This window comes from Varanus komodoensis, unplaced genomic scaffold, assembly GCF_004798865.1.
Source record: "Varanus komodoensis strain SLA01 unplaced genomic scaffold, ASM479886v1 scaffold99, whole genome shotgun sequence".
NCBI classification, from domain to species: Eukaryota; Metazoa; Chordata; class Lepidosauria; order Squamata; family Varanidae; genus Varanus; species Varanus komodoensis.
This window is the reverse complement of record NW_025336676.1, coordinates 822,885-840,759: the sequence shown is the minus strand read 5'-3', so window position 1 is coordinate 840,759 and position 17,875 is coordinate 822,885. Positions and strand designations below refer to the sequence as shown.

Genomic DNA, 17,875 nt, shown 5'->3' with positions numbered 1-17,875 from the left:
CTCTGTGTTGCTTCTGGCCTAAAGGGCTGTTAAACCCAAATGTAGTGCTTTACTCCCAAGTTACTGCATGCCTTTTGAAATCCTTGCCATCAGAAATTAAGCAAGGACCAACTTTCTTGGGTTTTCTGTGCTCTGGAAAAATACCTTTTCCTGCCAACATTGCCAGCCAGGTAATTGATCCTCTCCATGTCACTGAAATTTTTTAAGTGATTTATATTGTTAGACATCCTTTTTTACAAGCTTCCAAGTCTGGATTAAACATGTAAGAACAATTTACTTTCTGTGTAGTTCTGAAAACAAAGCTTAAACACCATAAACGCCATGTAAAGCCCTTCAAAAAGCTTAAAATAGTAATAACGAATGTTAGGAATCAGTAGTTCAACAAGAAAAAGGAAATCCTCCACACAACTTAAAAAAACAGAATGGCAAAATATCTCCACAAGCTGCTTCCTGCTGTTTGTTTCCACAATCTAAGCTGCACCGAGGGCTTCCTTAAAAATAACCTCGAAACAGGAAACCAAACATGGCTTAATCGTGGCTTTGCTGTTATCCATGAAAAGAACCAAGCCTAGAAGGCTAATGACGAACTTCTTCGAAGATTTTTTTGCTTGTTTTCCACTTCGCTTCCCCGTCCTGAGCCCTTAATCCTGACACAGAGCCAGCGGGGCGTGGCTACTGCTTTGACAGACCACGCCCTTCCTCGCTTTACTTGTCTTCCCTCCGCCCGAGTCCAAGGCTCCGATTGGCCAGTCGTCTTCATGACCGTTACGGCTCGCGCCGCTGCTACGCGTGCGCGAGTTCCGTCTCCCTCCTTGCGAAGAAGGCGGGCACTCCTTCACTTTCATGCCGCCGATTGGCTGCCTCCGGAAGGTTCTCTGTCCTGATTGGCCAAGCGGAGAGCTACGAGTGGGCGCCCCCCACATTTCCAGTCAGGTGCGCAGCTCCCGTGGACTCGGCTGACAGAGGCAGCCGGAGGCGGCCGCAGGAGCGGCCTCCCTCCTCCTGCTCCCCACGGTCCTCCCGGGAAGATGGGGCGGACCGGGCCCCGGCGTTGACGGACGGACGACGAGCGGAAGGGCGGGGTTCTAGCGGAAGGGGCGGGGCGCAGGTAACGAAGGGGAGACGAAGGGGCGGGGCTTGGCCATTGAGTGACAGGCGCTGCAGAAAGAACGGAGGGGGCGGGAGGGCACTGGCAGGTGTGGGGAAGGGGTGCGAAGGGCCTGCCTCGAGGGAGCCCGGTATCCTGGCCTGCACGGCCCAATGTCCCTCTTCCAGCAGGGGACAGCTAGGGGAAGAAGCCCACGCACGGGTTCCCACCCCTGTGTTCATGGCTAGATGGCCTCTGGAGCTCCCCTCCGCTCGCCGTTCATCTCACGAGCCTGCGGGGGCCACTGGTAGCCTTGAAGGGGCAGCCGGACTCCAGCCCCACGCTCCCTCCGTCAGGCTGCGTTGCCAGCTGGCAGCATCTGGAGGGTACCTCCCCTAGCTGGAATGTGCCACCGAAACCTCTGCTCGAAATCGAACTCGGTCCTGCTGTTTGTAAGCTTTCAGAGCAAATAAGGATTGAGGCAGAACCACGGAGCATGTTTGTAAATACCTTTTATTGCTGAATGCATAGGGTACACGATGAATTGGAATATACTCTAGTACCTGATCAGCGGGTTGCTTCGTTGGCGTTTATTTTAGAAGGAAACAAAACCGGATGCTTCAAGTATGTTGAGTGCCATTATACCTTTTCAGTAGGATTTGATCCAAATTATTAGAGATATGATGTGGTTAGTTTTTATTTATTTCCTGCCTTTTCTCCTTCCAAGGAACTCAAAGTGACTTTTTTTCCCCTCAATTTTATCCTCAAAAATAACCCTGTGAGGTAGGTTAGGCTGAGACTCTGTGTCTGGCCCAAAGTTGCCCAGGGAGCTCTCCATGTCTGAGTGGGTGCTAGAACTTAGTTCTTCTGAGTTCCAGTCCCACACTCTTAACCACAACACCACATTGACTCTCAACACTTTAATGCATCTCTTATTCATATGTTTAAGCAGTATCCAAGGGCCGTTTCTTTTTGTGGGGCGATGATAATAGGGATAAGCTTTGTGACAGAAAGATCTTTAATATTTACAGATATGCATGTTGTTTTTAACTCACCTCTTGAAACTCAAGATCTGTTTAAGTTGATTTTATGCACCCTTTTGACAGCTAAAAAAACTAATATTACACTGGAAATACAAATGGCCATCCAAAATAACCCATTTCCAAGGGTCAAGTTGCGTTGTTGAGATAACAGACTGCATTTCACTCCCCATCAACAAACCATATGTTGCCTCTCTTCGTTGTTCATGCTCAAATCATGGCTTCATAGTGCAGCTGAGCTCTGACAACAGAGTAACCCCAGGGTTCAGTGACAACTCATATTCATCCCTTGGTTATGAGACAGTGTGCTGTCTATCCTGCTGCTACAACTGGGCCTTTGTGCAGAACCATAGTTATATCTTTTAAGGGGGCCAAGGCAGAACACTTGCTTTGCATGCAGTGCTTGCCATGTCCGGTCCAGCCAGGAAAGGCTCTTGCTTGAAATTCTAAAGAGCACTTGTTGTCCACTGGCACTGACAATACTGGCTGCCCAATAATGGCCCAAGCCTCTGACTCAGTGTAAGTGATGTCCTGATGTTTCTGTATAACCCAGTATCCAAGAAGACGAAGACCCCAAACAAAAGCTGGAGTCAATGGCTGTTCCTTTCTTCCTGGTGTTTGTGGGAACAGCCAAAGATCCATGCTTGGTCATGTGCAAAGGTTTATCTCATCCAATGTCATCTTCCCACTGTGGAGGCCCCGACAGGAAGTCAGCAACAGGAAATTTGTGCAACAGCACCCTTCTGTGTGCATTTCTCTGCAACAGGTATTGGGAAACATATTGCCTTGGGTAACAAGTGTATGTATGTAGATTTTCCATTCTACACTAGAAAATTCTACACTAGTTCCAACTCAGAGCACAATCCTGTGCTTGTTTAGGCAGAAAAAACTAGCAGAGAATGCTGGGATGTGTAGAAGTTTGATTCATCTGGGACTTTTTCCTATCTACCGGAGCACAGGCTTGTTCCTTTTAACATTTTGGCTAAAGGATGGTGATAGACCAATTTGTCCTCATCAGTGGACTTGTGATTGGTTTGTTTGTATGTATTAAATGTATCTTTTGTTTGATCTTGTGTTCTTGTCTGTCGTCAGCTGCGCTGTGTACTCTTTGTAGTGGAATGGAGGGATAGGAATGAATTAAATACCCAAGTGAGTGGTGTGCATGTGTTTAGGCAGTAGCGGTACGTATATCTGGTCTGCTTGGCTTGTTCAGCTAATGGCCTTTTAAAAACCATTGAAAGGCAGTGGCCTGTCCATTTGCCTGCATGTGTGTTTTATGCAGTGTGAAGAATGAGTGGGGGGGGGCAGAGAACCAAGCTGGTGGTGCAGCAGTGGGAGGGGTGGGAGCATGCTGAGCGCATGTGTTGGGGATGGCGGCTTGATCAGGAGGGGCAAGATGGGATGTGACTGAGAAAGGATTAGTGGCAGAATCCCATGTTCAGTGCCCCTGCTCAAAACTCTGGATAGCTGCTGTGAGCCAAGAGAGTTGTCCGATATGTGCAGACACTCTTGAGCCAGATGCTGCCAGAGCTTGACTTAGCAGGAGACCTGTGTTCCTGTTTCAAAGCAGCCTTTCATTTGCAGCCAGAATCTTCAAAGATGGCCCATAGCACTGGCTTTGCATTCAGGAAATCCTGGATTCAGTGCTTGGTATCTTCAGCTAGGGCTGGAGAAACCTCTGCCTGAAACTCTGGAGAAGCCCTGCCAGCTCCTGGCAATAAGGGTTGGATGGTTGAAAGGTCTGATTTGATAGAAGCCTACATCTTGTATTCCTGTATCAGTTCACCCTGTATTTGGAGTCATGAGGACTCGAACCATGGCCACCTCTTTTAGGGAAGGAAATGTAGACAAAAGCCTGTGCAGCCCCTGCCAGTCTGTGGAATATCACTCAGCTAGGTAGTATCAGGCACTGCCTCCGGATAATTTCCATCTGCATGCTCAGTGTTCTCTTCTCAGTTGTCATCTGTGTTTCCTGACCACAACTCAATAGGATGCAGATACCCAGAAATACCTGTATCATGCAGGTTTTGCCATTCTTCTGGGCTTCTGAGTACACTTGCTGTCTGTCTATTGTCCTTGTCATTTTTGAGCACTCTGAAATGTTTGGGGGCTGCTCCAGAAGCAGCTTGTGTCATCTCATTCTTGGGGGAAAAGTGCCTTGGAGGGGTTCACTGACTCATTGCTCCGGGATCCCCTCTGTCTGGCACCCAGAGTGGGGCAAGTGCTTGGAGCTCAGACTGGAGCTGGAGTTTGGGATCAGAAAGGTGTCTGTAGTTGCAGCTTGGGCCTGGCATCCTCTGGCCATCAGAATAGAGTTGGAAGGGGCCATCAGGTCCAACTGAGTCCTGCTCAGTGCAGGACTCCAAGTTAAACCATCCCTCTCAGTCTTAGTGGCACCCTACAACTGTCGAACATTTTTCCTTTAAGAGGGGGTAGGAAACATCAGTACCAGTATTCCTGTCCAGACTTCTGGGATTCCCCTGCAGGCTGTGCCCGTTTCCCCTTCACTCAGCCAGTAATTGTTGGGTAGTTTCCTGGCTTAGTCTTTAAAAAATGGAGGGAAAACTGCCCTGAGATGGCTCTCTGAAAGCTTTCAGGTTAAAGCAGTGGAGCTTCAAGCTGCAACATGCTGGTGTGTTTCCCATTTTGACTCTGCCCCACACCGTTTACCTGTAGCTCCCACCTCGTAGTGGAAGGTGGCCCTGAGAGCTCCTCTGAAATTGAGAAAATATTACTCAATATGAGGTTGAATGTGCTTTTTAGCTTTATGGCTATCTTCTACCAGCCAGGTGGGATACCTGGAACCCTAACTGAGCAGAAGGTGACTGGGGAGAGGCGGAGGGGCTACCCATTTTGCTCTGCCAAGGATTGCTTGGCAAAGTAGTCATGCCTGCTACGCTTCCGGGAATTGCTGGTCTCATTGCTGACTAAGCACAGTGTATCAATTGCTTGGATGGAGCGCAGGAAGAATTATTTCTGTTTGCCTCTTATTCTCTACTGTGGGAAAGGATTCCCCCTGTTCCTTCCCCCTTTGTGTTTCTTTGCCATTCCTTGAGCTCTTGCCAACGTGTCATCTTTGTGGGTTGTACAACTGTTGAGGATTTCACTGCTGGTGGGTGTGCAGTTTTTTCTGAATAAGGAGGTCACCACATTCAAGTAATCTTAGGTAATGCATTCTGTGAGTTTCATTCGGTGGTTCAGTTAAAATGTGCACATGTGTGTGAGACATTATATAAAGTTACATGAGATTCTCCCCCCACCCAACCAGTGTGCCCTAACACTTGTGAACCAAGACCAATGTGCCACTCTTCCTTGTTTTCCTCTTCCCTCCCCTTCCCTTTTTCCTCATATATTGTGTGTGTTGTAAGTCTGTGGGGACAGGGATTTATTTTATTTCTGTACTGAGCAATTGCAAGCACCTCTAGTAGCCTCTTTTTGGCTGAGGAGTGAAATAAAATATTTCAAATAACATGTAAATGATAAAGTCACAGGGAAAGGCTGTCCTGCAAAGGTGTGTGTGGGGGGGGCACAGGCAGGCTCGGTGCATGTGCAGGGGCTGGTGAGCTGGGGGCTGTCTGCTCAGATTGCTGCACCCCTGCCAAGATGTGCCCAGGGTGCCATTCTGACCTGTCGCTCTCTCATTGTTCACTTGCATTAGGGTCATCATGCTTCTGCACATGGGCTGCTGAAGCTTCTGCCTCTGCCTCGCATCGTCATGACCCCCGGCGACTGCTGCCATCTCCCTGGCTCGCTGTGCGACTGCCCGGGCAGCACTGCCTTGACCAAGTCGGTGGAAGACTCAGACCTCGGGCGCCCCCAGTACATCACCCAAGTCACGGCCAAGGATGGACGGCTGCTCTCCACTGTCATCAAGGCCCTGGGGACACAGAGGTGAGTCCCACCTAGCCCCACCTGTCAGCTGCTTTGGAGGCGGCCAGCCCTGTGGGGGAGTTGCTGGGTCATCCAGTGAGCCAGACCATTTCGGCCCAAAGCATCCTGGCTGAGCAGGCTTTGTGACCTCAAAGGGTTGAGTTTGCTTGGCAGCCCTGTGCGGCAATGTGGATGGGGGACAAGGGAGGTTCCAGCACCCCAAAGGGTCAGGAGCTGCACTGATGCCCTCCTTTAGCTTGGGGCTTGGGAATGGTCTTGGGTTGCTCAGAGGCTCATGAGCCACATGCTTGTAGGAAGGAGACCGGGGGTCATGGGAATCTCCCGAAGACAGGCCACCTGGTGCTTTTTTGACTTGGGACCCCAGAGCCTGAATGCTGGTCTGTGTAGGTTGCTAAGGAGCCTCCCAGTTTCCCGGTGGGACAAGGCCACTTCGGATCCTGCACTTGTTAGCTCCCTCTTTGTGCAGAGAAGGAAGTCTTGTTTGTGTTGTGGCCTTTTCACCTCCTCCAAGCCGGCACTCTCCAGAGCACTGGGCTGCAAGGCAGGATGTGATGCACTTGTTAGGGAAGGGCTTTGGGAGCCCAAAGAGCTTTGCACGCTACTGCATTCAGGGGAGACTGACTGTTGCTGGGCGATGCAACAGAGGCCTCGAGACCATGCTTGGCAGGGTGACCCTTCTGCTCCAGGGGCTGAGCTGGCCCTGGCAGCTTCCGTGATGAACAGTCCCTCCCAGGGAGACTTTCTTAGGCTGGAGGTCACCCCAGTCAGCTTCTCAGGGCAGAGAAAAAGCAGGCCTGTTCCGAGGGGCCAGGGTGCAGCACAACATCCCAAGGAACGCAGCAGGAGCGAATTTGCTCGGTCCAAGCCCAGGATCTGTGCAGCTCTTCAGAATTGTCATACGAGTTAGAAACTGCAAGTTAACCCCTTTTGTCTTGGATTGTGGGCAGGGGCAAGGGGTTCTTTGGTGGAGCCAGGATTCCCTGCAGTTCCCCCATCATGAACCGGCCCGCTGTCCCTGCCAGCCTTTGGTGGCAGTTTGAGCACTGTGTCCCTTGCCTCTTTCCCCTGCAGCGAGGGCCCCATTTGCCGGATCTGCCACGAAGGTGGAAGTGGAGAGGGGCTGCTCTCACCCTGCGACTGCACCGGCACACTGGGGGCCGTCCACAAGACCTGTCTGGAGAGGTGGCTCTCCTCCTCCAACACGAGCTACTGCGAGCTCTGCCACACAGAGTTCGTTGTGGAGCGGCGACCCCGGCCCCTGATAGAGGTGGGTGAGCCACTGGGGGGCAGGAAGCGGGAGGCACTGGTGGCGGCGCCTTGTAAATGGGTCTTCCCTGCCCACGTGGCACCTCCGTGTGCTTCGGCCCACATCTCTCGCTGACCCTGCCTGAGTCCAGAGCACCTGCCGGGCACTGTTTCAGGCGATGCTTCCCTGACTGGGCAACCATAACGGAGAGGCCTCAGCGAAGCAGCTTCAAAGGTGTGCACACCACGGCTGGCTCTGGGGTCCTGTTGGCCCCACTGCCTTGTGGCCACAGGGAGGGACCAGGGCGTGCCTCAGGTGTCCTGCCCTCTGACACTGCCATCTCCCTCTGCTCTCCCACCAGCTTGGGGTTGCACTGGGGGGGCGGGTGGCCATCCAGAGCAAAGCACCCCTTTTGAGACTCCTGTTCCCACATTCTGCTCTTCCTCTTTCTCCGCACCGTGGGTGCAGAACCTGTGTCAGCCTGAAGGCAACCTTCCACCTCGAGGACTCTCTTGGAGAACAGATTTCACTGGTGGGCAAGATGGAAGAAAAGGGTATGGACCCAGAAGACCCCTGTGTTTCTCCTTAGCATGCTCTGACTGCCAGTCACAAAGCCTTAGCCTCAACGTTCCCACCTAGGAGACCACCAAAAGAGGGGTCCAGGCCAGGGAACAGGGTGATTTGGGGAGTGCCCAGGAGCGCTGGATTGGGAACCCAGGCCTGAAATCACCCCCCACTCATGTGGAGGGAAAGAGGAATCCTGTGGGCTTCTGGCCCTTTCTGGCTTGGGGCAAGCTGCGGTCCACCCTACAATTCCCAAGATCTTCACCCCACCTTGAAATGTTTTTCCTGCTCCAAGGGGATGAGGTTGCATTGAGCTGACAAGATGACAGGAGGAGCAGGTGAGAAGAGCAGGGCGGGGCGGGACTGTTTTGCTTGCTCATGTGGCTACTTTGCAGGATTCCTCTTTTCTTTAGATACCGTACGCGGTTATTTCTCAGACTCAGTTGTCGGAGTCTTCCTCTTCCCTCTGCCTTGCAGTGGCTGAAGGACCCCGGGCCACGCAACGAGAAGCGGACCCTCTTCTGCGACATGGTGTGCTTCCTCTTCATCACCCCACTGGCCGCCATCTCGGGCTGGCTGTGCCTCCGTGGGGCCCAGGACCACCTGCAGTTCAACAGCCGCCTGGAGGCCATCGGACTGATTGCCCTGACAATCGCGCTGTTCACAATCTACGTTCTCTGGACTCTGGTGAGCATCCCTCTGGCAGGCCTTTCATGGGCGCTTCTGATGCAGAATGGGCGAGGTGGGAAGCCCTTTTGCTTGCAGCAAGTCCCAGATTCGAGGCACAGTGTCTTCTGATAGGGCCAAGACGGACCCTTGTTTGAACCCCTGGAGAGTGGCTAGCAATCCTTGCTTTGGGATCAGGCAAAGCTCCCAGTGTTTAGAGTAGGTTGTCAGGGTCCATGGCCACCTTCAGCATCAGCACTGGGGAGGGGTGGAAAGTGGAACACCCCCTTTCCTCCCAGCATTATGTGCCCAGTTGCCACAGAGGAGTCCGCCTCTCTAAGCTGCCTTGGACTGGAACTCCCATCAACCTTCCCTATTGGCCAGGGCTGCTGGGAACTGCAGTTGAAAACATCTGGAAGATAACAGGTTGAGGAAGGCTGTATTGCAGAATGTCCTGAAACAGAAAAGCTTATGGAAGCTTTTGTTTTTCCTGGCATTTGCAAGCATTTGCTCTTCTCTTTTTGATCTCTTTGGTGCCTTTCCCTCACACTGGTTCCTTGTGCTACAGAACACACAGTTCTGGTTATTGAATGTTAAGTGAGTCATTCCTGGAAGAGAACTTGAGTTTTGCCATTTCTGAAGAAGAAACATTTGAATTTTGGATTAAAATGACTGTTGAAAAGCAGTGATGGGCAGCTTCAGTGGACTAAAGAGCCTACTTCTATCTCCCCTCTCACCCTGAAACCTGGAAGGGACATTGGAACAGCTCAGTTCCCAGGGCAGGCAGGTGGGTTGTCACCACAGAGGAAGCAGAGGGGTGGTCGGATGGCAAGGAAGGGTCTGGGGGCTGCTGTAGTGGGGTCCAACCTCCGAACTGCAGGGCAGATACCAAATATGACCTCCATGGGATGGTGAAGAGGAAACTGACCTTGGCAGCTCTGGCAGGGTCTGGGGAGCAGCCCTGGTTCGCAAGGAGGTTCCAACATTGGTGCTTCCCTGCCTCCTCACTGCAGGGAACAGGCAGAGTCTGTTGGCTATGTGGCTGGCAGCCTGACACTGCTGCCCCGAGACTGTGGGTCTTGGATCTATGCCTGCCTCCCCAGGTGGCGGGGAGGAGATGCCTCCGCTACCTTGACTTCCGCAGCAGGCACTTGGGCCCCCTGTGGTTGGCACACCCGCGCCCTTTTCCTGGGTCCCTTCCTCATGGCTGCTGCTTGGCTCTGCCTCGTGGCAGCCCCGCCTCGCAGCACTTGCACCGGCTTCCGTCCCCATTGGAGGTGGTGGTGGAGCGTGTACAGATCCCACAGAGAGGGCAGGGTGCTTTTGTCCACCTCAGGCCTAGGGAGCCCATTCCAGCTGGAACAGCAAGCAAGGCCAGATGGATGAGGGGAGCTTATTCCGACAGTCCCGAGCTGCCGCCCTGCAGGACTTTGGCAGCTGGCTGGGGCTGCTGGAGGCAGTGCCCAGCGCATCAGGAGGGCACTGTTCTGGGAGGCCTGCTCTGGAAGGTGCCTCTCCCGATGTCATGTTCCTGACGGCTCTTGCTCCCTCCCTTCTGTGCCCCCCGGCCAGGTGTCATTCCGCTACCATTGCCAGTTGTACTCAGAGTGGCGAAGGACCAATCAGAAAGTCCGCCTGATGATCCCGGACTCAAGGCACCCGCACCCCGTCTCCCACTCCCTGATCTCCGCCAAGCTGCTCAAGAAGAAGGCCGATGAGACGACAGTATGAGCCAGGAGCGGCCCTCCGCAGGGAGGCTGTGTGGGGCGAGCACCATCCTGCCCTCACCTGGCAGGAGATCAGGACAGCACTTTCTTCTTCGGTGGGCGGAGACCCTCCCAGACCACCCGTGTGGCAGAGCGGAGGGCACAGGTGCTCGCATGCCCCATCCGGCCAGAGCGCAGAAGAGGCCGCCCAGCCTGGGCACATGAAAACGAACCAGGGAGGCCGGGTGCCTGAATGTGCCCCTCAGCTGGGCTCCATCTTCCAGACAAATGATAGCAGGCGGGTGGGGGAAGGAACTTCTTCCCCATATCCATATGTCTTATCTCCTGTTGTTATAATTATTGTTGTAATTTTAATTTTGCTCCCCTTCTTAATTTCTGCTTCTAAGTTCAGGTCCCTTAACGTTGCCACAAAAGAGGCAAAGCCAGTTGGCTCGCTGCCATGGCAGTGGCATGTGGCCATCGCACCATGTTCCCTCCATGTTGTGGAGCATGTGCTGTGAAGATGCCCCGCCCCCACGTGGCTTTGGGAGTCTGCGAGTGCTTCCCACTGTTGGCACTGGCCGTGGCTGGTGAGGGAAGCCGAGGATGGGGCACTGCTGCTGCAACACCCTCCCTGGAACGGATGGGCCGCTTGAGAAAGAGCTGAATCCTGCAGCAGCTCTTCTGGCGCATGAGAAGCATCCATCTGTCGTCAGCACCTGGGATGCGTTGGTACTCCCAACAAAGAACTGGAAGGGGTAGGGGAGGTTGCCCCCCTTTTGCACCCCCTCCCAGGGTCTCCCTGTACCCCCTCCCATTTTTTGCACTACATAGGTTGCGGGGGGAGGGCTGGGAGGAGTCTGGCTCCACTTTTTGTTCCCCATTCTTTTTTTCAGTGATGTTGCTCTCCCAGCATTAGAGGATTCTGTGCATTTGAGAATGGATTTAATATACTCATCATCCCAGGAAGAGTAAAAAAAAAAAAAAAAAGCTTATGTTGAACTGGAGGCTTTTTGTTTTGATTTTCAAAAAAATATATTCTGTCACTGCCCGGTAGTTTGGAAGAGCTCCTAGAAAGTGGGTGGTGTTACTCTGCTCTTCCCAGTGTGATGGGAACGCATCCGAGCCCCTTCCTGCCACTGCCTGTCGTTCTGGGGCAGCAGCAGCAGGTGCATGTGCACACACATTGCAGTAGTTGATTGTGCTGGAAATACACAGGAGTGTGGGTGGTGGGTGGTGGGTGGTGGGAGCCCCCCCCCCCCTCGGCCACTGATACCCCTCCTTAAAGCTGAGGCAGGGAGGGATGGTGATGAACTCTTAAGTTGTTGTCTCTCTGGCATGGGAGGAACACTGCCTTCCCAGGAAGCCCTTGTTGGGACTTTGGGGGTGGGGAGAGGTGGCCCCTTTCTATCAGCAACTGCAGCTCAAGAGCTGGGGGCTAGCAAAGTGGCATTTGGTACCCCAGGGACAAAACCAGCCAAACCATTTCTATTTTGCTTGCCTGCCGCTGCTGTTTTCACTCATTTTTTGAGTTGGGCATTAGAATGGGAGGGCCCAGTATTAGAGTCACCACTCTGCAGGCAGATGGTTCCGGGATACAATCCCCTGCGTCTTGAGTTCAGCTGGAAAGACCTTCCTGGTTAAAATGCTGGAGAGCTGTGCTAATCAGGGTGCACATGCAGGGGTGTTAAATAGACCAGTGGTAACACTCAGTAGAAAGCAGGTTTCTGAGTTTTGATATCGGCCAGCCATGTATTCACAGCCATGAGGACTGGGATCTTAATTTTTGGGAGAATGGCTGCAGAACTGTGGAATCGCCTTGAACCCCGTCACTTTTATTGGCGAGATCACCCAGGCTGGTAGCAGTCCTCACAGCCAAGTACAAGCTTTTAGAACATACGCAGAGGGTTTTGTAGGTTCTGAGTCACTTGTACAGAGCAGGGCAGGTGAAGATGAAATAACAAGGACACAGTCAAAAAGAATGTGAGAGCTGCAGAGGGGACTTGATACGTTAGCACTGATTACAGGCGATTCACATAAGGATCACTGAGACACAGGGGTTATTGTGGGCCTTGGCTGTGAGTTTGATCATGGAAATTAAGGTGATTGCAATGCTGCTAAAAAACTTCTCTGTTGTTGTTAGTGCAAGAATAGAGAGTTCTGATCTCTTAAAGGAACAGCAATGTTAAACACTAACAAGGCTTGGAATTCTAGAAAGGAGTGCAAGTTTGATTTTACAACACAAAGGCACATATAAGCAACCTTTTTCTACCAGGAATTATCAATGTCCCAAAACAGTTCAGCCGGGGGAGCTGGAATGTCTTGCTGATCTATGGCACAAAAGTAAAATATGCTAAGGTAAAGGGTTCCCCATGACATTAAAGTCCAGTCATGCCTGACTCTTGAGGGCGGCACTCATCTCTGTTTCCTAGCTGAGGGAGCCAGCGTTTGTCCGCAGACAGTCTCCATGGGCATGTGGCAGGCACGACTTAACACCAAGGTGCATGGAATGCTGTTTACCTTCCCACCGAAGTTGTTCCTTTTCATCTACTTGCATTTATATGCTTCTTCATGGATCACTGCCTTGCCGTGGCGAAGGGGCTTGTGTAGCTCAATGAAGCTATGAGCTATGTGGTGCAGGGGCACCCAAGACAGACTGGTTATAGCAGAGAGCTCTGACAAAATGCGCTCCACTGGAGAAGGAAATGGCAACCCACTCCAGTACCCTTGCCATGAAAACCCCATGGACAGTACCAAAGGGCAAAACGATACGACGCCGGAAGATGAGCCCCTCAGGTCGGAAGGTGTCCAATATGCTACTGGGGAAGAGCAGAGGGCTAGTACTAGTAGCGCCAGAAAGAGTGAAGCGACTGGGTTAAAGCCGAAAGGACATGCAGTTGCGGATGCATCTGGTGGTGAAAGGAGGGTCTGAGGCTGTAAAGACCTATATTCCATAGGCACCTGGAATGTAAGATCCATGAATCAAGGCAAGCTGGACGTGGTCAAACGAGATGACAAGACTGAACATCGACATCTTAGGAATCAGTGAACTAAAACGGAGAGGAATGGGAGAATTTAATTCAGAGGACCATCTACTACTGCAGGCAAGAATCCCTCCGAAGAAATGGAGTAGCCTTCATACTCAATAAAAGAGTAGGAAAAGCAGTACTGGGATACAATATCCAAAATGACAGAATGATCTCCATTCGAATCCAAGGCAAACCAACATCACTGTAGCCCAAGTCTATGCCCCAACCACTGGTGCTGAAGAGGCTGAAGTTGACCGGTTCTGTGAAGGCCTACAACACCTTCCAGAATTAAAACCAAAAAATGATGTCCTTATCATCATGGGGGATTGGAATGCTAAAGTAGGAAGCCAAAAGATAACCGGAATAACAGGCAAGATTGGTCTTGGAGTACAAAATGAATCAGGGCACAGGCTGGAAGAATATTGTCAAGAGAATACGATGGTCATAGCAAACTCTCTCTTCCAACAACCCAAGAGACGACTCTACACATGGACATCAGCAGACGGTCAACACAGAAATCAGATTGACTTTGCTACCAAAGATGGAGAAGCTCTATATAGTCAGTAAAAACAAGGCCAGGAGCTGACTGTGCAGATCATGAGCTTCTCGTTGCAAAATTTAGGCTTAAATTGAAGAAAGTAGGGAAAGGCATTAGGCCACTCAGGTATGACCTAAATCATATCCCTGATGAATATACAGTAGAGGTGACAAATGTTGTTCTTGTTAGTCGAGAAGTCATGTCTGACCCATCGCGACCCCCAGACAGAGTGCCTGAAGAACTATGTACAAGAGGTAGCAACCAAAACCATCCCAAAGAAAAGGAAATGCAAGAAAGCAAAATGGCTGCTTGGGGAAGCTTTACAAATAGCTGAGGAAAGAAGGGAAGTAAAAGGCAAGGGAGTAAGAGAAAGATACAAACAATTGAATGCAGAATTCCAGAGAATAACTAGAATAGATCAGAATGCCTTCTTAAATGAACACTGCAAAGAAATTGAAGAAAACAATAGAATACGGAGGACCAGAGATCTCTTCTGAAAAATTGGAGATATGAAGGGAACCTTTCATGCAAAGATGGGCATGATAAAGGACCAAAATGGCAGGGACCTAACAGAGGCAGAAGAGATTAAGAAGAGGTGGCAAGATTACACAGAAGAACTGTTCAAGAAAGATCTTAACATATCTGATTACCACGATAGGGTGGTCACTGACCTCAAGCCAGACATCCTGGAATGTAAAGTCAAATGGCCCTTAGGAAGTCTGAGCAACAACAAAGCTAGTGGAGGTGACAGTATTCCTGCTGAGCTATTCAAAATCCTAAAAGACGATGCAGTAAAAGTGCTACACTCAATATGCCAGCAAATTTGGAAAACTCAGCAGTGGCCACAGGATTGAAAAAGGTCAGTTTACATTCCAAATCCAAAGAAGGGTAATGCCAAAGATTGTTCAAACTACTACACCATTGTACTCATTTCACATGCCAGCAAAGTTTTGCTCAAAATCCTACAAGCTAGGCTCCAGCAGTATGTGGACCAAGAACTACCAGAAGTACAGGCAGGATTTCGAAGAGGGAGAGGAACTAGAGATCAAATTGCCAACATACGCTGGATCATGGAGAAAGCTAGGGAGTTCCAGAAAAACTTCTGCTTCATTGACTATGCTAAAGTCTTTGATTGTGTGGATCACAACAAATTGTGTGCACAGAACCACTAATTGGTTCAAAATTGAGAAAGGAGTTCTCCTTGTATACTGTCACCCTGCCTATTTAACTTATATGCAGAGCACATCATGAGAAAGGCAGGGCTGGATGAATCACAAATTGGAATTAAGATTGCCAGGAGAAATATCAACAAGCTCGGATATGCAGATGATACGACTCTAATGGCAGAAAGTGAAGAGGAACTAAAGAGCCTCTTGATGCGGGTGAAGGAGGAGAGCGCAAAAGTTGGCTTGAAACTCAACATGAAGCAAACTAAGATCATGACATCTGGTCCTATCACTTCCTGGCAAAGAAGAAGGGGGAGGCAGAGGATGAGGTGGAGTCACTGAAACAGTCCCTGAGCCTAGCTGGACTCCGGGGGATGATGGACGACAGAAGAGCCTGGTGGAATGTTGTCCATGGGGTCATGATGGGTCGGACATGGCTTCGCGACTACCATAGCATAGCATATTTATATGCTTTTGAACTGCAAGGTTGGCAGGAGCTGGGACAGAGTACAGGAGCTCACCCTGTCTGTGGATTCGAACTGTCAACCTTTTGATCAATCAGCCCAGCGGCTCAGCCATTTAACCCACTGTGCCACTGTATCCCTCAAAATATGGTACCAAACAACAAATTGCATGGGAATAATGGTCCAAAGTAACATCTGCAGCAAAGGATAAAAAGAGTGCAAAGAACAAGGCAGGAATCAGAGCTGGCTCCCCTTTTCTCCCCACCTCGTTCTAACTACACCACGTGGTGCCGTGAGTGCATGGCTGCTGAATTCATGGTATGTCATTGTGCCCCTGGCCTTTCTGTAGCTTCTTGGGCCCTCACACGCAGGGGCTTGTCTGAGCCAGTTGGCTCAGCTGTGATTCCGCCTGATCTGCTCACTCCATGGACCTCCTGAGCCTTCATTCCTTATTCTGGGGAGGAGGGGGAGTGCTGTTTCTACCCTGCCTTTTTTCCTCTTGTGAGGAACCTAAGGTGACTTACCCAACTCCTTTTCTTCACAAGAACCCTGTGAAGTAGGCTGGGCTGAAGGAAGTGGTCCAGTGTGTTTCCTGGGAGGGGACTAGAGCTCAGATCTCCTGAGTCCTACATCCAGCACCCTCACCCACACACTGGACATGATTCCAAGTCACTTGATGGCCCTACTTTGTTCTGGCACACCTGTGTGGCATTGACGCATTCTCTGACTGGGGAGTTCCCAGTGGAACAGCCTTCTCTCCCCTCCAGCAATAAAACCAGCCCTTTTGGACTGCAGTCAAGTTTTGACAAACACACACAGCTGCATACAGGCTTAATTTGCAAGTTTGGTGCCATTAATGAACCAGTACAATGACCTGCCCTCCCCAGACCTTACCATATAGCGATTTTGCACATTGACAGTGTTGGGCATCTTGATAGCAGCTGCGAGAATGAACGGATTCGGTAGAGAAGACTTTGAATCTCTGCAGTTTATTGAAAGATCACCCAGGTACCCTCTGCAGAGAATCCATACTCCCAACAGTGCTGTCAGGTGGAGGCCAGACCAACCACCAGCTTTTGGAGCATATGCAGAGTGTTTTATTGATTCTGAAAGCAGCAGGGTAGATGATGACGAAATAAGAACACAGTGAAAGGATTTGAGAGCTCTGCAGAGGGGCTCCATACAATATCATTGATTGCAAGAGACTGTTGCATCAATCAGGAGTCATTGCCGGTCATGCAAATTAGGGTGGTTGCAATGCCAAAAAACTTTTCCAGTGGCCTTATCAGCTGTTGCTGATCAGCAAGATAATAGAGAAGGATTAACTTCCCTGGCAGCTTTGGAGGCTAGATAAGAGTTTCAACCACTTAAAGCCAGGGTCCTCAAACTTTAAACAGGGAGCCAGTTCACTGTCCCTCACACTGTTGTGGGGCTGGACTATAGTTTGAAGATAATATGAATGAATTCCTATGCACATTTTAATTTTAATTAATTTTAAATTAATTTAAAACAATTAAAATTAAAAAATAATTAAAAATGGCTGCTCCGCTCGCTCAGGCTGCAGCAGAAGCCCAAGATGCCGCGCGCCACCCGCCGAAAGGGAGAGCTCGGCACGAGGGGGAGCCGTGAGGGCGGCTCGCCTCGGTAGCAGCCTTCCCTGCGGAGGTCCCCTGGCAGGCGCTCGCCTGGCCCCCGGGAGGGGGGAGGCCGCGGGGAGGGAGGCGAGGGCTGCTTTCCGCAGGCCGAGGCGGGGGGAGGCGAGGGATGGGGCCGCGGCCGGCCGAGCGGGGCGCCTCCCGCCTCTCCCCCCGTGGGGGAAGCAGCATGGCGGCCACTCGACGGTGGTGGCTTGGCCTGAGAAGGCCGTGGCGGAGGCGCCGCTCTGCCTCGGCCCGTCCTCCCCTGGGCTCAGCGAGGCAGCTGCGGCTTGGCCCACAGCCCGGGGACGTGGCTCGCATAGCTAAAAATAGGTTTTAAAAGTTGTATTTTTCTTACCTTCTATCTCCTTTGAGTGTCTTCGTCTCTTCCCTCTGCCCTCCTCTCTTCTGTTTCCCACCCCGTATTCAAAGCCAACACATGCATGCAAGAGGGGGAAGAGCTGGCGCATGTGCAGTTGAATAGAGCTGTTGCAATTTGGCATGTGCACCGGCTCTCTGCTAGTCTCAAGAACGCCTGCGCCGGCTCAGAGCTTTCGGACTTGTTCGGAGATTGTTTTCTCCGTGTGAATCCAAAAGCTATGAGACAGGCCAGGTAAATGACCATGGTGAGCCATAGTTTGAGAACCTATGTCTAAAAGCAGGGGTCCTCAAACTTTTTCAACAGGGGGCCAGTTGAAAGGCGGAGACAGTGACGGGTGCAGGCTGGTGAAGTGGTGGCAGGCATGCGCATGGCAGTGGCTTGCTCACTCAGATGTCCAAGCGAGTCCAAAACCATCTCTGGGCAAGCAAGCTGTCCTCTCGCTGCCCATGCGGTGAGCAT

General features: G+C 51.2%; 1 protein-coding gene across 3 annotated transcripts; it reads left to right on the top strand.

Annotated features, from left to right (window-relative positions):
• The first annotated feature begins 587 nt into the window (after nucleotides 1–587).
• Nucleotides 588–11,202, top strand: MARCHF2 (membrane associated ring-CH-type finger 2). 3 transcript variants are annotated; one of them, XM_044419013.1, is made up of 5 exons: nucleotides 588–1,108; nucleotides 5,786–6,018; nucleotides 7,090–7,285; nucleotides 8,306–8,515; nucleotides 10,067–11,202. In XM_044419013.1, the coding sequence occupies exons 2-5, from the start codon at nucleotides 5,843–5,845 to the stop codon at nucleotides 10,223–10,225; spliced, it is 741 nt and encodes a 246-aa protein (XP_044274948.1). In that variant the 5' UTR covers nucleotides 588–1,108; nucleotides 5,786–5,842; the 3' UTR covers nucleotides 10,226–11,202. The 3 variants fall into 3 exon arrangements, with proteins under 3 accessions (XP_044274948.1, XP_044274946.1, XP_044274947.1); XM_044419011.1 differs by lacking the exon at nucleotides 588–1,108 and adding an exon at nucleotides 1,252–1,539; XM_044419012.1 differs by lacking the exon at nucleotides 588–1,108 and adding an exon at nucleotides 1,252–1,711.
• Nucleotides 11,203–17,875: the final 6,673 nt, after the last annotated feature.